At 36.5% G+C, this 27,990-nt stretch overlaps 1 protein-coding gene across 1 annotated transcript in view; it reads left to right on the forward strand.

Moving 5' to 3' along the window:
- The first annotated feature begins 2,643 nt into the window (after positions 1-2,643).
- LOC126236705 (esterase FE4-like) overlaps positions 2,644-27,990 on the forward strand; it is a 78,423-nt gene continuing 53,076 nt past the window's right edge. The window contains exons 1-2 of the mRNA XM_049946228.1: positions 2,644-2,787; positions 3,281-3,424. Of these exons, the coding sequence (XP_049802185.1) occupies positions 2,716-2,787; positions 3,281-3,424 (216 nt within the window). The 5' untranslated portion in view covers positions 2,644-2,715. The remainder of the gene's footprint in view (positions 2,788-3,280; positions 3,425-27,990) is intronic.

A 27,990-nucleotide genomic window follows, 5' to 3' on the forward strand; every position in this document is an offset into this window, starting at 1 on the left:
ATGCATACTATGCCTTTTTCCACACCCATTTAACATATGCCACTTTGTTGTGGGGAAACTCACCCACAGCAAAACAAGTTTTCATTTGGCAAAAGAAGGCAGTCAGATGCATCCATGGAGTCAGAAATAATGAGTCTTGCAGCCCATATTTCAAAAATCTAAAAATACTAATAGTTGCAGCCCTCTTTATATTGTCTGATACACACAAAAGAAAACTAACACAGTCACAAACTACGACAATCTATCCATCACCATGACACGTATATTGAGATCCCTGTTGTTAGACTAAAGAAAACTCAAGGTAGTTACAGGTACATGGGAGTAAAACTATTTAACATGTTGCCAACAGAGGCACATAATGTGTCACTGAAAGAATTTAAAAGTGTCACAAAGAAATGGTTTAGAGAAAAAGCTTTTTATATAATAGAAGAGTTTATAATGTGCACTAAAGATGATCTTAAGTACCGGTACTAATACAGTTTCACTTAGTTTAAACTTATACACGTAAATATAATGCAAATACCTTCTGCAGCATCAAAGACAAATTTTTGTATCTTATTAGACAATAATGATCTACAATATATTACACCATTTCTGTTAGATATGAAAACTGTATATGTACACAAATGATAACATCAATTGCATTTTTTAATGCCTAAAGATGGATAATAAAATAAATAAATAAATAAATAAACTGATAACTGTATTAAAAAAGAATCATCCAGTCATAGTGCAAAACACTAAATCCTCCATCCTAAAAACTAATGTGTGTCAGTGTAACTTCATCCCATTGGACTGGGGCAACAAGTATGAAGCACACCATGGAGATAATTACATGCACCAGCTGCAGGTTACTAACCTTCCCCCCCCCCCCCCCCCCCCCAAGTAGCAACCACTCCTTTCCTTCCCCTCCCCTTCTCCCCACCACCAGTTGCATGACACACTGACTAAACAGTAAGATGATGGTCTACAGGGGAATACCTTATTGTGCCTTATTGCCTGCAGGACCCCTTGGCTGCTTGCACATTCCCCTGTATTTAAAAATGCCTGTTTGATACAAGCTTCCTCTGTTGTTTGTCTCTATTACTTTCTAGCATAATTGGTAACATCCAACCAGTGCATACATGGCTCTTTCCTTACTTTTGATAAGATAAATTTTGTTTCTTAACATCACTCCCCACTTAAGCTGGAAAACTATTTGCTAAATAACTGTCATTTTCCATGCAAAATTCTTCCCATCAATCTCTGCCATTCCTAGTGTGAAATCCTACAGACTGGCTGGAAATGCCTATGAGTATTATCCCATTATCTGTTTCAATCTTTGACCTTCTCTACCATTGGTTTGTTTTTTCACACTTCTTTACCACTGGAATGAATGAGTAATCATCTCGCAGTTTAGGATATGATAATTGGACTGTCATTTCTGAAATGGATTTACTCAGTTATTTTAAGCAGATATTCACTTTTTATATGTGATGATCATTTATCATCTTTAGCAACCCCTTTTTCCTACACTTTGAAAAACCATTACTAATTGCCTCTTAAGCCCACTTATAATGTTAGTGTCTTTGTCAACATCCATCTGTTTAATTTACACGGTGTGGTCGAACGGTTCTAGGTGCTTCAGCCTGGAACCGCGTGACCGCTACGGTCACAGGTTCGAATCCTGCCTCGGGCATTGATGTGTGTGATGTCCTTAGGTTAGTTAAGTTTAAGTAGTTCTAAGTTCTATGGGACTGACGACGTCTGATGTTAAGTCCCATAGTGCTCAGAGCCATTTGAACCATATTGATTTTCCAAGACTGAGAAGCTTTTTCCCTACTTCTTGTTTAGTTTCGTTATGCAGTATATTCTAAAAATTATTTCTTTCTGATGTCTATATTGTATTAAATTTATTCTCTCATTTTTTATTGTTATTGATATATATCATCAGAAAAAGTGGAACATTACTATACATAGATTTGTGATTATTTATTTTATGTCTCATTGTAACTCATCTTTTGCCTATTAAGACTCATTTATGTGGTTCTGAAGTTGGAAACCGAATGTAGTTATCTTCCAAGTAAAATTTTTGTGTAGATTTTGTCTTTGACCAGTTTTATTGTCACTTCTTAATCCTCTTTCATTTCTTCAAGCATTCAGGTTATTTCTGCCTCAAATTTGATCACTTGTTACTAGCCATTTTATATCTGTTTTATTCTCTTACAGCTTGTACAATATATTCCTCTTACAACAGTTTTTGGAGACCACATGTAATTAACTAGCAACACTACAATATCTTCTCCTAAACTGTGATTCTGGAAACAACTCAAGGTGTTCTGCATACTGTATAAACTACTACTATAGTACTACTACTACTACTACTACTACTAGTGTTGCTACCACTTGAGTATCAAGAAAAGTGAGATCTTATCATTAGCTAATCTTTGGTGAGAAATCAGAATGATTATCTGATATGAGTACAGAAACATCAGCATGCTGCTTCTTCCACTGTAACAAGTCCAATCATAATAAGTTATCTTAATGTATGTTAGATAAATACCCTCACAGCAAGAACTCTATATGATCATTATCATCTAACTAGTGAGCTTTATCTTAATGCTTATTTTATCTGTCAAGTTATTACTATGAAACATCTACATATATGTGGAAGTAGCAGTTTCTTTGGGCAAACTCATTTTTGCCTGCAACATTACAAGTATCTTATACATAGCAATGTGTTACTTAAAGTTAATTTATCCCACAGTCATCCTGTTTTTCATCTGCTGTACTGTAAAGCAAGTTCAGGTAAGAAAGCACTGTGAGAAATCTATCAGTTGCACTTATTATAAGCCGGCCAGAGTGGCCGTGCGGTTCTGGGTGCTACAGTCTGGAACCGAGCAACCGCTACGGTCGCAGGTTCAAATCCTGCCTCGGGCATGGATGTGTGTGATGTCCTTAGGTTAGTTAGGTTCAATTAGTTCTAAGTTCTAGGTGACTGATGACCTCAGAAGTTAAGTTGCATAGTGCTCAGAGCCATTTGAACCATTTGAACTTATTATAACTAGAGCTGTATCTCAATAGTTGTAGGAACTTTGGAGTTAAGAAGTAGTATGCCAACAGTTCTGCAAAAACTGTAGCTCTCAGCACATGCATGTTTGTGTCTTTAGCTTTGACTATTTGTTTTAAGCTTAACTTAACAGTAAACTTTATAGAATTTAGAACATGTGAGTATTCTTAATTAATATTTACGATTTTCTGTCATACTCTCTAATATGCTACAAATAAATGATCTTTTCAGGGTGTCACAAGGATATATAAAACAGTAAACACAACTCTGGGCCCTATAAGGGGTCGGCAATTTAATACTTCAACTGGCAATCCTGTTTACATATTCAGAAGAGTTCCTTATGCTGAACCACCAGTTGGAGAACGGCGTTTTAAAGTAAGAAATTATCAAGTAAAGTAATGCATTTGATGTTATTTGTTTTATGTAGTAATGTTACTTTTTAAAGACATAATTATTCTGAGCATAATCTTAATGGACAGGCCAGGTGCATGAACGCACCTTCATAACATTTTAGAAACAAATAAAGCACCACAAATAGTAACTGTTGAGTTAGGTAAATTTTCAACTACTTCATTAGTGATGTATTATTCAGCATTAATTAAAATATGATTTCTGAGATAATGATGACTTTTAAGATGAGGAATAAATGGTTGAACAATCAATTGTGATAAACAATTTTTCGCAAACTTCTTTAAACGAAATTTTATCATTGCCATTGAATTTACAATGAACTGATGCAGGGGCAAACAGTGCAGATAAAGTAACAGAAAATTATCAGTGCCGACTGAAATTCAGCAGGAAACTAAAAACTATGCTAACAGTGCCTCGTTATGATGATTCATATGTTAATACCTGTTTTACAAATGTTTAGAAAGGCTGCCTTTAAAACACTGTAGAAAGGCTGCATTTAAAACACTGTAAAGAGTGTTAGATGTAGTGTCAATAACCTCTTTACACAATGATGAAAACCCTCCAGGACTAATTTGTCATCTACAACTCACTAGGCCATGGAAAAAGAAGCATATGGTTCTCTCTCTTTGGCGTTTTATTCATGAGTCTTTGCCACGGGCAAAATTGGCAACATTTCCCCATAACTGGTTTGCATTATTTATAATTCAAGAAACACACACACACACACACACACACACACACAATGCTCTTCTCAATGCAACTTCATAAGAGTACTGCAAGAAACAACATAATAATGACTAAATTAATGCAACCATATGATATAATAAGATACATTTTTTTAAAATCTTATTTTAGTACTGCTTCACTTTTTATACTTCCACTGTGTGTCATATGAAGTTACCTAAGGAAAGAATACAAATAAGTAAGTGTTTATCCAGCAAAACTGTGTAGCATGAATACTGATAAAATAGACAAATGTAAATATTATAGGGGGATCTTAAAAGGTCCTGGAATTTTTTCATTCATTTTATTGTAAGTTTTCCCTTCCAATTATTAATCTGTTATTTTGGAAACTTCATATTCACACTTCATTAGACTTTTTGTTGAATATTTTTCATATGTTAGCATAAAATAAGATGACTGGTTACATATTGTATGTATTATGCTCACTAAGAGCAGTGATGATACTTTTTATTTATCTTCAGTCTTTGTTGTACAATGAGTAAGTAGTTTTGTCTAATGATTCTTACTACAAAACGAGTTTAAGGTTCACCATATACATCTACATAATGAAATGAATAACCTTACTCTGTTAGATTAAAGACCTCTATGTCCACTCATTCTTGGCATGATCTGTATTAAATAATGGACATTACATTGAAAAAGACTAACAAAAACTGCCAAAATAGATAATTGTAAACATTATAGGGGGCCCTTCAAAGCTCCTGGAATTTTTTCATTCAGTTTGCTGTAAGTTTTTCCTTCCAATAATTATTCTGTTATTTTGGAAACCTCATATCCACACTTTGTTAGACTTTTCATTGAATATTTTCCATGTGTCAGCATAAAATAATGAATGCTACCAAATAACAAAAATTAAAATGGTGAGTACACAGACAAGAAATGAATTTAATAGCACCATTATTTGCAATGCACAGTAAATTTTGTTCTTAATTATTGCATCTGTATAAATTAATACTTTTGTTAGTGCAGTCAGAAAACTGTCATCAAATACCTTATTACCTTTGAGACTTCGATGGTGTAAATACTAACAAGCTCCTGAGTACTTTTTATGAAGATAGAAAAGCTGAAAAATCGCATAATTTTAGACACAACATACTGAATAAATTTTATTACAAACTTAGATAATTATGAGGAAAAGATAATACAAAGTGGCGTCTTCTCTTAATAAAACATGCAAGAGGGCAATATGGAAAAAAAAAAATCACAAAAATTTGTGAATAAATAACATAAAATGCAAATGAAGTTTTAAAAACATATACTCATGTATTCTTAATACGAATTGTGACATAACATGGTGGATTATTCCCATCTGTTATTATCTAAACTTCTTGCTGATATTTATCTCATGTTCTGTTCATTCATTTATTGGCATGCAGCACATACATGAAAATCTCAGGAGATTATTTAGACTAGATTTCACTTGCATTCACTGTTCAGATTATCATTTTGGTTGTTTTGTTTACACAGGTGTGATCAACTTTCATTAAGGCATTTATAATTAGGAAATAAAATAAATTTATGTTTGTAAAATAAATTGATGCTTGTAATAATGTTCACAATACGCAGAACCGTATGAGCTACTCTGTATACTTAAGAAATAGAAAGTCTGGAAGTCCCACTTTCCTCAAATGTACTTTGAATTATCAGAAACTAATTAACTAGAGAGATAATTAGCTTTCAGGTTCATAAGCAGCCCCATTTTCCTTCTCAGATTTAATAATAACGTTGTTGGATTCCAAACATTGACTGCATACTTTTGTTAGCGCAATTTTTTGGTACAATATGACATACAGCACTAATTAATTAACTGAATAATTAAAAATTTCATGTTATTTATCATAATATGCAATATGGCACTCATATTTGTAAAAAAGGGAGTTTGAATCATGTAACAATAATAATGCTCATATATTTTTCTAAATTTTTAACCAGAAACATTTTCTATAAGCCAAAACCACTTAAGATCTTGCAGTTCACTCAAATCAGTAAAATCCAGCCCAGCTAATTTTCGAAGCTTAATGTAGTTTACACTATGACAGTTTATATTTAAGTTCATCTAAAAATAGTCTAACATTATCCAAAATCGGCAGTTTTATAGCTTGCAAGCCCAGAGATAAGTTACATCAGGTGCACTCTCTTTGTTGACTCATGTGACAGTTATGCATGCTTTCTACACGAAAGTACATACATCAACAACTGCAAGACTCATTAATATTACTATTTAAAGACCTTTGAGTGATTACGGTACCTCAAATTAAGGAACATTTTAAATGAACTTCAATTGACATAATGTGTGAAACATCATTTCTATCAGAGTGAATGATTGTTGTACACAGTGATGCTCATTATTGACTGGATTAGTCAAATTACCATATTGTAGTCTTTTTTGATAAAATACCACAGTCATGACCGTTTTGTGTAGATGCTGACTGTGTTTTCTGAAACAGCTGAACATTCAACTTCAGCACTTGGGTTGTTGATGGGTAACTCTAGGTGCTGGCCTGGTTCAGTGCACTAATAAATTTTCATGGTTGACAAAATTATCACAATTCTTAATAAGTGACCTTGGTTTAGAATAAATGTTTCTTAGTGCAATTCAGATTATGGTGCGACATATAATCTTGAGCAAACAATATCCTGCACACATTTAGACTTTCAGCTTTGACATGAGCAGCTCTTTGCACTACTGCCTAGAGACTACAAAACCCAGGTGTTTCACTACAAACTGAACTGCTACAAGAAGCTATTCTTTAAAATGAGAACACCAAATATCCAACAAAAGACCACTAACAAAATATCAAGATGCAGTATTAATTCAGGAATCAGTGGATATATCACTACCCCCATATATACTGCAGGGGCTTCAAAGACAGGACTAAGATAATTACCTCTGCTCTGAGGCATTTTAGCAGCCATTCCTCATATAATTCATAGATGAATGGGACATGAGGAAATCTAAACATGTGGGACCTTGGGAAGTCCCCTATACCATACACATCAGAGATGCTGCAGAGTATTGATATAGATGTTGATTTAACAGTCCAAAAGATGCTTTGGAGGAGATCCAGAATAAGAAGAACAAACTGCAGGAGGAAGAGAAGGAGGAGGAAGGCGAAAATTCTTTGTTTCCCTGTGCCATTTTCATATTAAAGTACCTTTCCCTCCCCCCCTCCCCCCCTCCCCCCACCCCCCACCCCCTGCCCGGCTCAATAATTTGACACAATCTATGCTAGTAATGTCTTGAAATGTGGCTTTGATATTTCATCCACGCCACGAAGTACTGAAGACCCATCTGTCCATTACACACACAGCCCGATAATATGAATATTTATTTATTTATTTATTTATTTATTTATTCTTTGCCCATGGACTCCAGCTGAAAATTCAGCTGAGAGTATTGGGTGTGTCATACAATAGGCTATTAACATCATACTTGATTTCATTATATATAAATGATACAAATGATTAAACAGAAATAGTCCATAATCATACAAAGGTATTAGATGTTCACATTATATGTACACACAAATCCAAACAACATACATGATAATTTTAAACGTACATTTCAGTAATGATATAACATATTAAACACCATCTTAGTATTCACTCAAACTGTATATACATTTCTCTGTGAGATATAGTTTCAAATGATTTTTAAAACATTTTAGGCCTGTTTCTTTTTTAATGATTTTGGGGAGTTTATTAAAAGACCTTTTGCCTGCTTCTTCTGGGGCAGTCATAGACAGTTTCAGATTTCTGTTTATCATGTAGTAATTTTCATTTCCTCTAGTACTGTGTTTGTGTATATCTTTATTTAGGAGGTGTTTATCACTTGACCTTACCGCCATTATGCTTTGGTATATGTACAGTGAATATACTGTCATAATATTATAGTGTACAAAAGCTTGCCTACAGGTCTGTCTTGGTGGTATTTTTGCAATGCATCTCACTGCCCTTTTCTGAATTGTGAATATTCTTTTTAGGTAGCCAGCTTGTGCACTTCCCCATACATGAACTGAATAAGACAAATGTGGGAAGACAAGTCCATAATACATTGATCTGAGGATTTTATCATCCACAGTCTTAGCTGTTTTATGCATGATGAAGATCTGTTTGTTTATCTTTTTACACAGTGCATCTATGTGCTCCCCCCATCCCAAATGTTTGTCTATTATAGTTCCTAAAAAACTTGTGCTGGTTACTTCTTTAATAGTCTTTCCATTTACATTAACATTTATATTATAATTTTCACTATGCTTGGTCTGAAATACTACATTCATTGTTTTAGACTGATTCATAAACAGGTTGTTTTGTGTTAAATATTTATTTGCATTTTCGATAGTCAGGAGAGCTTCCTTCTAAAGCTCCTCCTTTGTATCAGCTGTGCAAATGATTGTTGTGTCATCAGCATACATTATAAGTTTCTGATTCATATAGCTAGGGGAGTCATTTACGTAGAGTATAAATAGTATTGGCCCAAGCACAGACCCTTGAGGCACACCGTGTTTAACTGTTTGTAATTCTGATCTGTAGTTTGTTATATTTCCCCCACTAGTATGTCTGATTTCTGTGCATTGTTTCCTATTTGTAGTGTATGATTTAAGTATGTCATAGCATTTTCCTCTAATTCCATACTGATATAATTTCATCATTAATTTTGAGTGGTTCACACAATCAAATGCCTTAGATAGGTCCATAAAAATCCCACAAGTCTTTTGTTGCCTGTCAAGTAAATTAAGAATGTGCTCAATTATATCTGTTGATGCTGTTTTTGTTGACTTCCCTTCTCTGGAACCATGTTGTGATAAATGCATTATACTGTACTTTGTTATAAAAATTACAATTCTATTCTTTATTATCATTTCATAGATTTTAGCAAATGTTGAGATCAATGATATTGCCCTGTAATTTCCTAGTTCATCCCTGTTCCCTGTCTTAAATATTGGCTTCACTTTACTTACTTTCAGTGAATCTGGAAATATACCTTCTTCTATCGCAGCATTCAGCATGTGTGTCAATGGTTTTAAAATACATTCTCTGCATTCCTTTACGAGATGTGATGTGACACCATCCAAGCCAGATGAATGTTTAATTTTAAGTTGTTTTATTAGGTTTGACACTTCTGCATCCGTTGTAGGTATGAAAACCATAGTATGATTTGTATGTGGGGGGTTTAACAATTTACTTACTGCATTTGTTTTATTTTGACTTATTAATTCGTCTGCTACAGTAATATAATATCTGTTAAAAGTATTGGCTACTTCTAGAGGCTTTGCGTTGCTTTTCCCACTCATCAGTGGGCAGATGTCCTCTGCCCGATTTGTTACTTTTCCTCTCTCTTCATTAATGAACGACCATAAACCTATTGAGTGGTTCTTTCCCTTATCTATAGACATCCTGATGAATGATGCTTTAGTTTTTCTGATAAAACTACAGTACTCTTTCTTTTTTATTTTATACAGTGTGTTGTAGGCCTCGGTATTTTTTTGTTTGGATATGTCATAATACACTCTCAGATTATTTCTGGCATGGATTACTTCTCCAGTCACCCAGCTTTTCTTTTTTTGTTGCTGTTTGACAAGCCTTTTACTAACAGGACATGTAACATCATAATAATAATTGAATAAAGAAAAAAAACTGGTTCCATTTGGTGGTTGCTTCTTTAGCTGCATATATTGTTTCCCAGTTTTCTGCCTCTAACATCTTTTTTAGCAGATTTATTTTATGTGGGTAGTTCTGTCTTCTCATCTCCCATATCTTCTGCACTGAATCACTAGTCTTTATATTTATGTCTATCATGATTGCAAAATGGTCTGCTAATGTGGAGTTTATTACCTGTGTGTCACAATAGCATGTAGGAATATTTGTTATTACATGATCAATTATAGTTTCACTATGCTTTGTTGCTCTGGTTGGTTTATCTATTTTTATTTTTAGATTGTATATGCACAATAAGTCCAATAGGGTCTTAGTATTGTCTGTATTTTTACTTGTGTCTATGTTCAGATCTCCTATAATTATCAAATAAGCATATGTTTTTGAGAGGTGTTGGATTATATCTTCCAGCTGTTCAAAGAAGGTTTTGATTATACCATTTGGTGATCGATACAAACCTAATACACAACATAAACTCCCAGCAATTTTAGTTTCCAGTGCTGTAGCTTCAAAGCTCAATTCTATAGCATATTTTGTTATATTTATGGCTTTAGTTGATTTATAGTTAGAAAAAATGGCAACCCCACCACCTTTATAGGAAGTTCTGCAAAAACTGGCTACTCTCACATAATTCTTCAAGTTGTACATTCCTATGTGATTTTCTTTTAGCCCATGTTCTGTAACTACTAGAATGTTTGGCCTATACTCCTGTAATATTACCTCTAGTTCCTCTGTTTTATTGTTTATGTATCGAACATTTTGGTGAAGTATTCTAACAGTTGGCTTTAAATGTAATAGTTCCCCTTCCTGTAATATACTAAGCACTTCACTTGCTGCCTTTGCTTCTGGTACTATGCATTGTTTTTTTTTCAGTTTGTGTGATTAAACCTGGATCGTATCTTTGTCCGGTGTTTATGTTCCTCTCACTATTGTCACACTGGTATTTAAGATGGACAGTTTTACTTACATCTTATTCCATGTTCTCTTCCTGCTTACTCGGTACCATAAAAAATCCTCACTTAGTGTAGCAGGTCTCCTAGTTCTCAGGCATCTGTCTTGATTGGAAGCTGCTTCTGCTGTTGATCTCCCAGGCCTCAGGTACCTCTTCTGTGTGGTTGCTGTTGCAGGTGGCTCCTGTGCTCCCCGACTTGGTGACTGCCCTTCTTTGTTAGCTGCTGCGGCTAATGACCCTTGTATGTTTTCCTCACATGCATGTTCATTGCCTTGAGGTAGTATTATGGGGTCTGCTGTTCTGGATGCTGTTGCTGATGATTGTGGTGATTCTGCTGCTATTGGTTTATCTGACACTGCTGCGGAGAATATCTGAGCCTTTGCTGCTGCTACTGGTGTTTGTTGTAGCTCTACTGCAGATAATGATGGTTCCACTGTTACAGACAACTCTTGTTTTGGCGGAATTGGGATTGGAGACACTTCCATTACAGATGACTCATTAATAAATTTAAGTATTTTGGCACTAATAATATTTTTCCCTTTTATGTTCATGTGGAGACCATGTCTTGTGAAGTGCTCTCTGTGAACACTGTTTATCTCTACAAAAGTCGTATTCTGGAAACCTCTACATATGTTCTCAAATAGCCTGTTTGCTGTAACAATCTCGCTGTTTACGCATGAGTTTTCCATCAGATTGTGTCTCCTGGGAATACTAACAATGTAGAAATGCACTCGAGGCATCCTTTTCACAGTTTCCTTTAGGATTCTCATTGCACGCCAAGTTTCATTACAGTAAACATCATTTGCGCCTCCTATTATGATGCAGCTGTTACCAGTCGTTAATATGTTGTCACTGTTTTTCAGAATCTCGCGTAATGGCGCGCCTGGTTTGGTTATGCCTGTTAGATTAAGGTCTGGGTGATTTCTTCTCATAATTTCCATAATTCCTCTCCCATGACTATCTGCAAAAATATATGTCTGTTGCTTGTGTCCTTGCTTATGCATAACGTGGTTGTTTACTTTTTTTTTCTTTACGAATATTTACCTTGTGTTTTTCTCCGTTTAATCCACTTGTATATTTTTGTGTGGATAGTTTGTTCATATTTTTATCCATAGATGCACTATTAACAATATGAATAGTAATAACTTGTCTTCCATTTAATAGATTATTTAGGTACTAAATATTTTAGAGCTCAGAGACCACAGAGTTTCTCTTTAATACTCTAGAACCATTTATTTGCATAAAGTAACAGCCTTGTTGCATAATATCAGTATTCAACAATATCTGTGTATGATGTTCATGTTAGATGACCCATGGACACATCACCATTAAATTTCTCTTAGTTTCTTCATTATTTTCAAAAGCTATACAAAAGAAAAACCTTTTACTTATCTTCATTTTTCCTTCTTTTTGATGGCTACAATTCTTGTATCTAGGGGTACATTCTTGAGGCTGAAAGTTTGACTTACTGGGTACCAGAAGACTAAATGACAGATGAAGTACTACTTGTTGTTATGATTTTCTTTTATTTTATCCCATTCTTCTGTATCACACTAACTTCACAGTCTCCTTTTTAACAAAACCATCAATTATATTGTTGTAAACACAATTAAAACTATATGTGCATTTTCATCAGAGACATGCTCACTACTATTGACATTCTGCAGTACTCACAATATTACAAAGAGTTTACAAAGCAACTTTCTTGACAAAAGAAGAATCCTCATCAAGATATAATATTATTTTATTAAAGAGTCCAGAAATAAATTTAATAATTCACGTTAGATTGTGCAAATAATAATACGAATTTTAAATATCCCAGAAATTTCATAATTTCAAATATTTCTAAAAGAAGAGTAATTTTAACCATACATACAGAGTACTACTTTTACTCATGCATAATTTAACATGAAACTTAACACATCATATACATGATCCTATGAATTTCATTCAGTTAATCGGCTGATACTAGGATGGTTTGAAAAGTTCTCAGAATGGAATAGAAAAAAAGTACTTACGTCACTGAAACTTTTTTTTTTATTTTTCAATGTAGTTTCTTTGTAGAGTAATGCACTTGGTCCAATGATGTTCCAGTGCCTTGATCCCATCTTGAAAATGATTTTCCTCCACACTTGCAAAATAGTTGTCAATTCCAGCTGTTAATTCTTCATTTGAAATGAATATTCATCCACCAAGAAAAATTTTCAGTTTTGGGAAGAGATGGGAGTCTGACAAAGCCATATCAGGTGAATAAGGTGGGTGTGGCAACAGTTGATACCTTAGTTCATGTAATTTTGCAATGGCAATGGCACATGTGTGTGGCCATGCGTCAAGAGTTGCAACACCCATCTTGCAGATATTTTTTTCATTTCTAATTCTTCAGTTAAAATGTGATATACCCTTTCACATGACATCTGCTGAGCATGAGCAATTTCACCCACTTTCAATTGTTGATCCTCCATGACCATTTTGCGCACTTTTTCAATGATTTGTGGAGTAGTGATACATCTTGGCCGACCACTGTGTGGATCATCAACTAATCTCTCGCGACAAAATTTAAATTCATTTGTCCACTTGGCAACAGTTGAATATGAAGGAGCAGAGTCCCCCAGTGTTTGCTGGAAATCAGCATGAATGTCCTTTGCTTTCATACTTTCCCTACCAAGAACTTAGTCACTGCTCGAATCTCGATTTTTTACATCTTCGCAAATCACTATGCAGGAACAACAACAAAGCCATGTCGCCACCACAGCTCTCTCCCAAGAGCACTGACGTGGCACGCGTTTACAGGCAACAGTCCAATGAATATCATGTGAACAACTCGTTGCACTAGTGCTGACCTCTCGCGGTGATTCTGAGAACTTTCCAAACCACTCTCGTATAATGTTCACCTATACAAGAATTGATATTATATATGGTATTGGTTGTTTCTATAAAAAAAAAAGGTAATGTTAGAGGAGGGTGTTCCATTACAATATCCCCTCACAAAATCTGGAGACAGGGTGTTTACAATATTTTGTGACAGACTATACGGTTTGCCAAACAGTGTACAAATTGATGCTCAGTATAACAGAGAGATGTTTAGAAGTTTCTGATACATAACATATTCCAGAAAACATTAGTAAAATATCTACTATACAATCCATAATCTATATATATAACAGGATATGCTATGCAGATTTTCAGATCTATGGAACATATTGTTGCAAGACAAAGAATACAAGCTCAAAACTACAACATTACACCACTAAACTATAGAAATAATTACAAAGATAATGTAAATTACTAGAATTATAAACTGTAATTTTAATCTAAACAATCAAACCTTCAAAATCTTCAAAAGAGAAGAGAAAAAATTTCAGAGTCTAAGTATACCACAAGTGAGTCAGCTTGAAAAATTCAAAATGACTGGTACAGACTAGAAGAATATATTCAGTCATGAGTGGGAATATAGTACAAAATCAATCATCCACATTAACCAGAGCATTCAAGGATATGTTCACTTATGAAAGAACAAAATGGTGGAAAAGTATTAGGCCCTAAGTTTACAATGTGAGGATCGACTCATGAATCCAAACCATGCCAGGTATAAACCAGCAAAAAATGTTTCAAGACAACAAAATGAATAAAGTTCATAATCATATCAATAAGTTTAATTATGTGCAAAGAGTAATTGTAAGAAGCATCTAGCCTCAATCAATGGTTGCACGCTCCCCTTGAGTACACACATACTCAGTTGCGATGACTAGAGTACCCAAAACAGAGCTAAGCACGAATCTGTCCACAACTCAAGTTCCAATTAGATACAGTGTTGCAATACTCAGGATAAACACAGATAAACAGAGTCACAAATTAGCTTTGAATGAAGACACAACCCAGGAACTTGAGGGGCAAAACCAGTATATGAAAGCAGACATGTATACATCTTGTTAAATTGTTTATACTGGTAGATGTCTTCGCACTATTAGCTAACTGTCCATACAAACTAACCTACATAGACAAAGACATATAAGATTCATTTACAACTGATAAAAAAATACATAGTGATTTAAAGTTACATAATGAATTGGAAAGTCCATCCACCTACTTGAAAAAAACATGCATTTATGATGAATAACACTGTCTTTAGCAGTCTTGGCTAACAATTCACAAAAATCAGTCGCAACACAGATCCAGTTGACAGATGCTTGAGTACATTACCCAGCACCCATGATCTCTTGCAAGCTGAATGGTCAAGCAGGGTACAGCCATACAGCAGTGTGAGGAGTGGCTCAGCCCACATCTTTCAACTTCCTCCCTAGAGTTCTCCTCACATGCCCCAACATATAGGTAACTTCTGTCTAGCATTCACATCAAATCCTGACACATTGTTTTGTGTACTAAATATGCTGTTCAATACCTCCTTCACATCAACCGAGATATGTTCTCCTTAGCAACTTTTCAAAGTCAGTTATATGGGATTTATGCCTGGTGAAATTGAAAAGTGTTCACTTATGAAACATTAATAAACAGAGATAAATGCAATAAAAATGGCCTAATAAGGTATTTCACACCAATATCCTCAGGTACCATTCGTAATTTTTGCAGTACAAATTATGAACATTGTCCTATTTCAAAATTGCAAAAGGATCTACCTATATAGTCTCATGGCATATATGTATCAAATTCTAAAGGACAAAATTAATATAGAACACAATTACATATGGAATCATACATAGTAACTGAGTCAATAGGTAAGACATAACTTTAAAAACCATATCATCTTATACACTAAATTCCAGACAATCAAAATACAATTATATAGTTTTATGAATACACAAATAGGTTTAAACTCAGTCAGTGGATAAGAAAGAGCTCTAGAAATTGCATCATACTACATACTAAATTCATGATGATGGAAAAAGAACAAACAAACAAAAATTAGATGCTTAGGGATCATTTTTATATACTTTCAGTTCAGTGATATTGTGTAATCCACACAACTTCTTAGATTTTGGAGACATAAGTCTGTATTCATTAGGATGTGGATTTTCAATAATTTCAGATGGTCCAGTATAAATATTGAAAAATGTCTTTATCTCAGATGTCAACTCTTCACATTTCTCTTTAGGTTTCACCAACACAAGATCTCCTACTTCAGACTTAAAAAAATCTACATTTACCATCATATCTCTACTTTCTCCTATCCCCCTGTTTCTTCATCATCTCCCTAACACACTCTTCCCTCTCTTGTGGAGACAGGATTTTACATGGTGAAACTCAACATTTTCAGAAATAAAGTTACCTGGTCTGCCATTAAACATGATTTCAAATGGTGAAAAACCTGTTGAAGAATGTTGTAAGCTGTTCATAATATCCTCAAAATCACTCACATAATATATCCAACTATCTATTCTTAGTACAATATGTTCTAAACAGTCTTCCAATCTCTCTCATATATCTTTCTGCAAGGTTTCTTGAAGGATAGTACACCAAGGTTAGACTATGCCTTATTTTTGGGTGATCAACAAATTCTTTCCAAGCTTGTGATGTAAACTGAAAACCATTATCCGATAAAATTGTTTTAGGAATACCCACCTGATGAAAATATGTGTTTTCAGACGTAGAGATGATTTGCTTACTGGTAGCTTTCTTGAGAGTAAATAACTTTACGAACTTCAAAAATACATCAATCACCACAAAAACATAACAAAATCCAATCTTAGACTCAGATAAAGGTCTATAAACATCCACAGACATGAGATCTAGGTTACTACTAGGCAGTAAGTTTTGCATTTGGCCTCTGCTTGTTTGGTTACTTAACTTGACTCTTTGACATCTGTCACAGCTGGCAGTCTTCTTCTTCACTCTTCTTCCTATGTTATAAAAATAGATGTTTTCCTGAATCTTTTGTGTGTATTTGGTTGATCCACAATGACCAAAACTCTCATGTGTGTAAGTAATTAAAGTATCAGTACACTGTTCCGTCCAACATAGTTTCCAACCCTCTGAGTCAGTCTTATGACTCCTGAGTAAAATACCCTTGTGTGGCTTATAATACTGTTCTGTCTTCTCCTCCTTTATTACCCAACATGCTCTTAACCAATTCCCAATATTGATTATGACTTTGATACCTGTGGATGTCTTTGCAAATTTTCAAGATCTCTTTTTCCTCTTTCACACCTCTCAAGCACATAAAACTCTTTTCTTCCTTCTCCAAAGCTGTTGGATGATCCATTTCCTAAAGGTAGCCTAGACAAAGCATCAGTAACTACATTGTCTGTGACCTTATTGAATCTGATTTCATAATTGAACTGCTGTAAAAACAAGGTTCAACAAGTAGTTCTGTTATGGTTCAGCTTACACACCTGAAGGTAACATAATGCTTTGTGATCAGTATAGCTGATACTCTGTGACCTAGTAGATAATTTTTAAACTTCTTGAATGCCCAATGCATGGTCAAAAGTTCTTTCTCAGTTACAGTGTATGACTTTTCATGTTTCTTCAATACTCTATTAACAAATGCAAGAGATATATGTTCAGTGACACCATCAACTTCAACCTCCTGAAATAATTGAGCACCCAAACCAAGATCAGCTTCCAGGTGCTGTCTGTGGTTGACGCTGTCACTGAGCCAGATGGTGTCACCTATCTTGTTTCAGAGGAAACCTCTCAGGGTGCAATATCCAGAGAATCACAGAGGGTGGGGTTATTGATAGTTATCAGCTCCAACATTAGGCACGTTATGCATTATGAGGCCCCTTAGAGACATGGCTGCAAAGAAAGGGAAGAAATCCAATGTGCACTCCCTGCATTTCCATCAGAGGCATGCCCACTACTACTTACGTTCTGAGGCACTCACAATATTCCAAAGAGTTTAAAAAGCAAACAGAGTTTACATACTTTCTTTAAAAAAGAAGAATCATCAACAAGATATAACGATTTTTTATACATGAGTCCAGGAATAAATTTAATACTTCACGTTGTTGTTGTTGTTGTGGTCTTCAGTCCTGAGACTGGTTTGATACAGCTCTCCATGCTACTCTATCCTATGCAAGCTTCTTCATCTCCCAGTACTTACTGCAACCTACATCCTTCTGAATCTGCTTAGTGTATTCATCTCTCGGTCTCTCTCTATGATTTTTACCCTCCACCCTGCCCTCCAATACTAAATTGGTGATCCCTTGATGCCTCAGAACATGTCCTACCAACTGGTCCCTTCTTCTTGTTGTGCTACAAACTCCTCTTATCCCCAATTCTAATCAGTACCCCCTCATCAGTTATATGATCTACCCATCTAATCTTCAGCATTCTTCTGTAGCACCACATTTCGAAAGCTTCTATTCTCTTCTTGTACAAACTATTTTTCGTCCATGTTTCACTTCCATACATGGCTACACTCCATACAAATACTTTCAGAAACGACTTCCTGACACTTAAATCTATACTCGATGTTAACAAATTTCTCTTCTTCAGAAACGCTTTCCACGCCATTGCCAGTCTACATTTTATATCTTCTCTACTTCGACCATCATCAGCTATTTTGCTCCCCAAATAGCAAAACTCCTTTAATGCTTTAAGTGTCTCATTTCCTGATCTAATTCCCTCAGCATCACCTGGCTTAATTCGACTACATTCCATTATCCTCGTTTTGCTTTTGTTGATGTTCATCTTATGTCCTCATTTCAAGACACTGTCCATTCCGTTCAACTGCACTTCCAAGTCCTTTGCTCTCTCTGACAGAATTACAATGTCATCAGCAAACCTTAAGTTTTTATTTCTTCTCCATGGATTTTAATACCTGCTCCAAATTTTTCTTTTGTTTCCTTTACAGCTTGCTCAATATACAGATTGAATAACATCTGGGAGAGACTACAACCCTGTCTCACTCCCTTCCCAACCACTGCTTCCCTTTCATGCCTCTCGACCCTTATAACTGCCATCTGGTTTGTGTACAAATTGTAAATAGCCTTTCACTCCCTGTATTTTATCCCTGCTACCTTTAGAATTGAAAGGAGAGTATTCCAGTCAACATTGTCAAAAGCTTTCTCTAAGTCTACAAATACTAGAAACATAGGTTTGCCTTTCCTTAATCTTTCTTCTAAGATAAGTAGTGAGGTCAGTATTGCCTCACGAGTGCCAATATTTCTACGGAATGCAAACTGATCTTCCCCAAGGTCAGCTTCTACCAGTTTTTCCATTCGTCTGTAATGAATTCGTGTTAGTATTTTGCAGCTGTGACTTATTAAACTGATAATTCGGTAATTTTCACATCCGTCAACGCCTGCTTTCTTTGGAATTATAATTATTATATTCTTCTTGAAGTCTGAGGGTATTTTGCTTGTCTCATAAATCTTGCTCACCAGATGTTAGAGTTTTGTCAGGACTGGCTCTCCCAAGACCATCAGTAGTTCTAATGTAATGTTGTCCACTCCTCGGGCCTTATTTCGACTCAGGTCTTTCAGTGCTCTGTCAAACTCTTCACGCAGTATTGTATCTCCCATTTCATCTTCATCTACATCCTCTTCCATTTCCATAATATTGTCCTCAAGTACATCGCCCTTGTATAGATCCTCTATATACTCCTTCCGCCTTTCTGCTTTCCCTTCTTTTCTTAGAACTGGGTTTCCATCTGAACTCTTGATATTCATACAAGTGGTTCTCCTTTCATCAATTAAATTCAATATTTCTTCTGTTACCCAAGGATTTCTACTAGCCCTCGTGTTTTTACCTACTTGATCCTCTGCTGCCTTCACTACTTCATCCCTCAAAGCTACCCATTCTTCTTCTACTGTACTTCTTTCCCTCATTTCTGTCAATTGTTCCCTTATGCTCTCCCTGAAACTCTGTACAACCTCTGGTTCTTTCAGTTTATCCAGATCCCATTTCATTAAATTCCCACCTTTTTGCGGTTTCTTCATTTTTAATCTACAGTTCATAACCAATAGATTGTGGTCAGAGTCCACATCTGCCCCTGGAAATGTCTTACAATTTAAAACCTGGTTCCTAAGTATCTGTCTTACCATTATATAATCTATCTGAAACCTTCTAGTATCTCCAGGGTTCTTCCATGTACACAACCTTCTTTCAAGATTCTTAAACCAAGTGTTAGCTATTTTTAAGTTATGCTCTGTGCAAAATTCTACCAGGTGGCTTCCTCTTTCATTTCTTAGCCGCAATCCATATTCACCTACTATGTTTCCTTCTCTCCCTTTTCCTACTGACGAATTCCAGTCACCCATGACTATTAAATTTTCGTCTCCCTTCACTACCTGAATAATCTCTTTTATCTCATCATACATTTCACCAATTCCTTCATCATCTGCAGAGCTAGTTGGCATATAAACTTGTACTACTGTAGTAGGCGTGGGCTTCATGTCTATCTTGGCCACAATAATGCATTCATTATGCTGTTTGTAGTAGCTTAACCGCACTCCTATTTTTTATATTCATTATCAAACCTACTCCTGCATTACCACTATTTGATTTTGTATTTATAACCCTGTATTCACCTGACCAAAAGTCTTGTTCCTCCTGCCACCGAACTTCACTAATTCCCACTATATCTAACTTTAACCTACCCATTTACATTTTTAAATTTTCTAACCTACCTGCCCAATTAAGGGATCTGACATTCCACGCTCCGATCCGTAGAATGCCAGTTTTCTTTCTCCTGATAACCACGTCCTCTTGAGTAGTCCCGACCCAGAGATCCGAATGGGGGACTATTTTACCTCTGGAATATTTTACCCAAGAGGACCCCATCATCATTTAACCATACAGTAAAGCTGTATGCTCTCGGGAAAAATTACGGCTGTAGTTTCCCCTTGCTTTCAGCTGTTCGCAGTACCAGCACAGCAAGGCCGTTTTGGTTAGTGTTACAAGGCCAGGTCAGTCAATCATCCAGACTGTTGCCCCTGCAACTACCGAAAAGGCTGCTGCCCCTCTTCAGGAACCACACGTTTGTCTGGCATCTCAACAGATACCCCTCTGTTGTGGTTGCACCTATGGTACGGCCATCTGTATTGCTGAGGCATGCAAGTCTTCCCACCAACGACAAGGGCCATGGTTCATGGAGGGGAGGAATTCACTTTAGGTTGTGCAATTAATAATATGAATTTTAAGTATGCCAGAAATTTTGTAATTTCAAATATTCCTAAAAGAAGAGTAATTTTAACCAATCATACAGAGTACTAACAAACTGATTTATTTTTACATAATTTAGCCTGAAACATAACACATTGTTTACAAAATGATATGAAGTTCATTCAGTTAAACAGCTGATATAATGTTCACCTATACAAGAATCGATAATGTACATGGTATCGGTTATTTCTATAGAAAAAGACAATGTTAGAGAAGGGTGCCCCATTACAACTGTCACCTGTGGCGAGTGACAGACATCAGGACAACTGTAGATTTGTTTCATTACCTTCGTTATTCTGGCCCTTGGCAGTAGTTCATCAGAAACAGCTTGATGAAGGTGTCCAGTTGCCTCTCATGTGAAAGAATAGGCATCTGTCATTGCTGACAGCATGAAGAGTAGGGCCTAGCATGGTGTCACTCGAATGCCACTGTCAGTGACATCTCTGGCTGTGACAGTGATGACAGTGTGGCAGCACAGCTGATGATATCCCTCCAGCAAGTGGGTGGTTGTCTGCTACAGTGGCGGCTGCTCTTGTGATTCAGGACGGTTTGCCACATCACATGGTTGAACAGCAGACCCCATACTGCATTCTGGGATGTCGCTCCGGTTGTCGCAAGCTCATTGTGCAAGTGTGATACTGAGATGTGAACATTTTAGTACATGATTGACTGGGTACTTATATACTCCAGACCATGTTCATTTAGAGCTTAAGGCACATACTCTAAACACTCCGTGACAAAGTGAAGAAAGGCTTCCGCCCTTACACTAATGTATTGCAGCGTCGGCTGTTCTGTTGCTATACTAGTGTGTCCAGATGGCTCTGCTTCTCAACACCTGTCAGCATTGTTTTGCTTCGCAACACATAACACTCTTGCCTGCCTACGTCCAGCTCTGTTGCAACTCACTTCTGCTCTGGCATACTTTTTGCCCAAATATGGTCAATACGCAAAACTGCTCTCCTTTTTATCAAGACCTGGGTCCTCATGTCGACCAAATTAGATTACCCTTTACACAAGAGTTTTGGTGACCAGCCTGACCCTGTTGTGACTATTAAGAATTTTTATAATCATTAACCCTATCACTTAATCTTAGACATTTCTACAGTGCCCGTTGCCCTGCAACATGGAACTTATTTCATTGCTAGGCTTCTTTCACAATAACTTGTAACTCTGTATTGCAAGCTCATAAGCTAAAATGCATTAATTATCCTTAATTTTAACCTCTTCTGCATTCATCTTCCTCCTGCTGCTTTTATGCTCAGGATATCCAGTCCACTGGAATCTGAACAATGGCTAGGCCTGAATTTCTACTTCGTCTCCTATGTACCTAAACAAGGATTATGTTCTGTAGAACAAGTGTTGCTGCAGTGGTTGGTATGACAATAGTCAATGTTAGAATTAGATTAATACCTCAAGCTGCTGACAGGTGTTGATATATACCTACGGGGAGAGGTCAAAATGTGTGCCCCAACCGGGACTCGAACCCGGGATCTCTTGCTTACATGGCAGACGCTCTACCCATCTGAGCCACTGAGGGTACAGAGGATATTGCGACTGCAGGGACTATGTCACGCACGCCTCCCGCAAGACGCACATTCTCACTTTGTATGTCCACACATTACATTCATAGTGTCCCACCCCAACACACGCATTACTGATGGAAGGCATTCTTTCCAAGTTCTGTAAGAGTTCAGGGAATATGTGTGCATCCGAACAGAAGAAGAAAGTCGTGGCTGGTATTGTCAGAATTATATACTTATATGTTCTTTTGGACATGTCTGAAAGAACAGACGCCATATACATATAAGTGTATAGTTCTGGCAACATTGGCCATGACCTTCTTCTTCTGTGCTGATGCACACATATTCCCCAAACTCCTAAGGGATTTGGTAAGAATGTCTTCATGAGTAATGAGTATGTTGGGGTGGGACACTACAAATGTACAAATGTAGTGTGTGGACATACAAGGTGAGAATGTTGGTCTCGCAGGAGGCGTGCACGAAATAGTCCCTGCACTCACACTATCCTCTGTGCCCCCAGGGGCTCAGATGGATAGAGTGTCTGCCATGTAAGCAGGAGATCCCGGGTTCGAATCTTGGTCAGGGCGCACATTTTCACCTGTCCCTGTTGATATATATCAATGCTTGTTAGCAGCTGAAGGTATTAATATAATTCAATTTCATTCTAGATGGCTGCAGGTCATCAATGGTGCCTGTTCTTTCGGACATGTCCGTAGAAGCTAGACCTCTAAGAGAGTGGAACAGACTGGTTCACTGACTAATCATCATCCAACCAGACCACTAAGGAAGGCAACTAGAAATCTGGAGACGGTGTGCATCTTATACTGTAGGCATTGTTTAAGAAAGGATTGTCAGTAATTACACTCCTAAGGGAGGAAATAAGGGGTGAACGGCTTTTCGTAAATTTTCAGACCTGTCTGAAAGAACAGACACCATATCCATATCAGTATATAGTTCAAATCAGTCATAATTTCATGAGTTTGATTTTATAATAGTCGAACATCTCACAAATAGAGCTAATAAAACCTGCAAGTGATTCATAAAAATTCAAGCAGTATTTCACTAACAATATTTATTTACACTTTGCAGTTTCGCATTTACACTATTAAGTCTCTGGAGTATGTCCTCTCAGACTGTCATGAATACTGTCTATAGTCTACCGAGTTGATCCAGTGAAGCTCATGTCTCATTTTGCGCTAATGGTTTCTCATAGGTGTTGTTGGTAACACATGTGAGTACATTGATAACACTCTCACAGTTTTCAATTAGACTTTCACATACTGTTGTTTCCCCTCTTACTGACCAACTTGTTTTTAATTGATCCCAGCGTTGTGTAGAAATAGAGAAAAATTATAAACGTATTGCACTAAACTGAAAAATGAATATGCTTCTTGACAACAGCTTGCTACACAAGTGGCAACTAAATTTCAAAGAATGTGTTGTACAAGGCGCATAATAAGTGCGCTTTCACATTTCATTTTTTAATGTGTCCCTAAAAACTAGAGATGGTTCAACTTGAGTTACCAAACCAGGTTAAATAGGGTCAAGGGAATTTCAAGACAACACTGTTAGATCGTTGCTAAATCAAGTTGTGTTTATTCAGTGTGCAGTGGTTGGCACTACTGATAACGGTTTCGCGCGATGCCGGATACCGACATCCCGTCGACTGAAGCTGAGTTGAGTTCATGCCTACATAATGGGATTTCAACCAATGTGATCTCTAAATGTGCAGCATCCTGTTATGATTTGTTTGCCTGAAGCATTTGATAAGTGTTATTTTCAAAGAGGTTAAGCTAGTCTGATCGTTTTCGAAATCTTACAGAAAATTCAAAGTGACTCTTGAGTATATTCAAATTTCTGCCTCAAGTGTGACATTCATTAACGTTAGCAATACAGACGCATTTTCGAAAACATGCATCACCAGAGGATTCTGTACTTTATGCTCTCCTTAAACAAAGTTTAGAAAAACAATACTGTATTCATTAAACGTTGTTGACTTATATTATCAACACACTTTTTATAGAGGCAGTGATGTGGCAGTAAGGTCCTGAACCTGAGATATTGAATACTAGCTTAACGCCCACTGCTTTTTTGCTTGTGTAGGCTGCATGGCCTGCACAGTCTTTTATTTTTCTTTAATAGAATTTTTATGTTCACAAATTGTTGCACCTTCTAATTTTTTCGCTCTAAATAAGGTCGCTGAAGTACGGTATTTCCAGAATGTACTTCTCACCAAAAAGTGATTCTAGTAACTGGAGTTCAAGGTTTCTGTTAATCATAACTTTTGTGTTCTTGTGGTGGTAATGCCATAGAAACTTCATCCCCTAACACATGTTTCTTTACATCTAACTGAGAAGTGAAATATTAGTTTCCATAGATCTATGGTTTAAAAAAAAATTTATAGTGAAATATTTTCTTATAAATTTTCATCCCATATTTTACCCCTTAGTGGTTGAATTTCCAAAAATGCTCAAACATGTTTTTTTTTTTATTTCTAACTGAGGAACTATATACCAATTTTTGTAGGCCTAGATTCAAAATTGCCTTAATAGCAAGACATTTACGATAATCCTTTCATCCCTTATTTCCTCCCTGAGGAGTTTCTGACAATCATCTCTTAAACGATGCCTACAGTATACCATAAGATCACACCATCTCCAAACTTCGAGTTGCCATCCTTAGCGGTCTGGGCTGGATGATGATTAGTCAGTGAACCAGTCTGTTCCACTCCCTTAGAGGTCTAGCTTCCAAAAACAGTGAAAGACGTTTATTTTGTTTCTAACAAAGAAGCCAAATTCAAATTTTAGAGCTAGGTTTAAAAACGCTTTCATAATGAAATACTTCATAAAACAACACCCCCCCTCCCCATGGATTACATTTCCAAAAACACCGAAATGGGTATTTCTTTTATTTCAAACCGAGAAATCTAATACCAATTTTCATAGCTCTAGCTTTAAAAACACTTAAATATTCTTTAATAATGATTTACTTTCAAAAAATCTTTCACACACTTTTGAACCCCATAGAGGCTAAATTTAAAAAAGTGCTGAAACACACATTTATTTTTTTCCAGATACCGATTTTCATAGGTCTAAGTGCAAAATTGTCATTGCCTTAATAGCGACTTTTTTTCAAAAAAAATCTTTCATCAACATCTACGTGATTACTCTGCTATTCCCGATAAAGAGCCTGGCAGTTGGTTCAATGAACCATCTTCAAGCTGTCTCTGTATCGTTCCACCCTCGAACGGCGCGCGGGAAAACGAGCACTTAAATTTTTCTGTGCGAGCCCTGATTTCTCTTATCTTGTTGTGATTATCATTTCTGCCTATGTAGGTGAGTGTCAACAGAATGTTTTCGCAATTGGAGGAGAAAATTTATGGTTGAAATTTTATGAGAAGATCCCGTCCCAACGAAAAACGCCTTTGTTTTAATGATAGCCTCTTCAATTCACGTATCATGTCTGTGACACTATCTCCCCTACTTCGCGATAGTACAAAACGAGCTGCCCTACTTTGTACTTTTTCAATGTCATCCGTCAGTCTCATGTGATGCGGATCCCACATCCCACAGCAGTAGTCCAGAATAGGGCGAACAAGCGTGGTGTAAGCAGTCTCTTTAGTAGACCTGTTGAACCTTCTAACTGTTCTGCCAATGAATCGCAACCTTTGGTTGGCTCTACCCACAACGTTATCTATGCGATCGTTCCAATTTAGCGTATTTGTAGTTGTAATCCCTAAGTATTTAGTTGAATTTAGAGCCTTCAGATTTGTGTGACTTATCGCGTAATCGAAATTTAGCGGATTTCTTTTAGTAATCATGTGAATAGCCACACTTTTCTTTATTCAGGGTCAATGCCACTTTTCGCACCATACAGGTATCTTATCTAAATCATTTTGCATTCGTTTTGGTCATCTTATGATTTTACAAGCTGGTAAATGATAGCGTCATCTGCAAACAATCTAAGACGGCTACTGAGATTGTGTCCTATGTTGTTAATATAGATCAGGCCTATAACACTTCCTTGGGGAACGCTGGAAATTATTTCTGATTTAATCGATGACTTTCCGTCTGTTAGTACGGACTGTGACCTTTCTAACAGGAAATCACGAATCCAGTCTCACAGATGAGGCGATATTCCATAGGCACGCAGTTTGGTTAGAAGACGCTTATGAGGAACGGTGTCGGAAGGCTTCTGGAAATCTAAAAAAATAGGATCAATTTGACATCCCCTGTCGATAGCACTCATTACTTAATGAGTATAAAGGGCTAGTTGTGTTTCGCAAGAACGATATTTTCTGAATTCATGCTAACTACATGTCAATAAATAATTTTCTTCGAGGTACTTCATAATGTTTGAATACTGTATATGTTCCAAAACCCTACTGCAAATAGATGTTAGTGATATATGCCTGTAATACAGCGAATTACTCCTACTTCCCTTTTTGGGTATTGGTGTAACCTGAGCAATTTTCCAGTCTTTAGGTACGAATCTTTCTGTGAGCGAGCGGTTGTATATAATTGCTAAATATGGAGCTATTGTATCAGAATACTCTGAGAGGAACTGACAGGTATACAACTGGACAGGAAGCCTTGCTTTTATTAAGTAATTTAAGTTGCTTTGCGACACCGAGGATATTTATTTCCATGTTTCTCATCTTGGCAGTAGTTCTTGATTGGAATTCAGAAATATTTACTTCGTCTTCTTTGGTGAAGGAATTTCGGAAAATCGTGTTTAATAACTCTGCTTTAGTGGCACTGTCATCAGTGACTTCACCGTTGTTATCGAGCAGTGAAGGTATTGATTGCGGTTAGGCAATGGTGTGCTTTATATATGACCAGAATCACTTTGGGTTTTCTGCCAGATTTCGAGACAGAGTTTAGTTGTGGAAATTATTGAAAGCTTCTCGTATTGAAGTACGAGCTAAATTTCTAACTTCTGCAAAACTTTCCCAGTCTTGGGAATTTAGCGTTCTTTTAAATTTGGCATGCTTTTTTCGCTGCTTCTGCAACAGCAATCTGACCCGTTTTGTGTGCCATGGGGGATCAGCACCATCACTCATTAATTTATGTGGTATGTATCTCTCAATTGCTGTCGATACTATCTCTTTGAAATCATTCCACAATTTTCCTACGCTTACATGATCGGATCGGAAGGAGTGCAGACTGTCTCTTTAAACGGCGTTAAGAGCGTTTTTATCAGCTTTCTCAAACAGATATACTTCGCGTTTCTTTTTTATGGCTGTAGGAGTTTCGGTGTTCAGCCTAGCAGCTACTGCCTTGCAGTCGCTAACCCCTGTATTCATCACGATACTCACTATTTGCCCAAGATTATTTGTTGCTAAGAGGTCAAGTATGCTTTCACAACCACTTACGCTTCGAGTGGGCTCTTGAACAAATTGTTCAAAATAATTTTCTGAGAAACCACCTTAGAAGCGAAATTTCGAAAAATCTCTTCTTAAAAAGACACCTGCAGTATAAGATGAACACTCTGTGCAAATTTCAAGTTTCTATCCTCAGTGGTTTGGGCTGGGC

The sequence above is a fragment of the Schistocerca nitens genome, chromosome 2 (genome assembly GCF_023898315.1).
Source record: "Schistocerca nitens isolate TAMUIC-IGC-003100 chromosome 2, iqSchNite1.1, whole genome shotgun sequence".
Lineage (NCBI taxonomy): Eukaryota > Metazoa > Arthropoda > Insecta > Orthoptera > Acrididae > Schistocerca > Schistocerca nitens.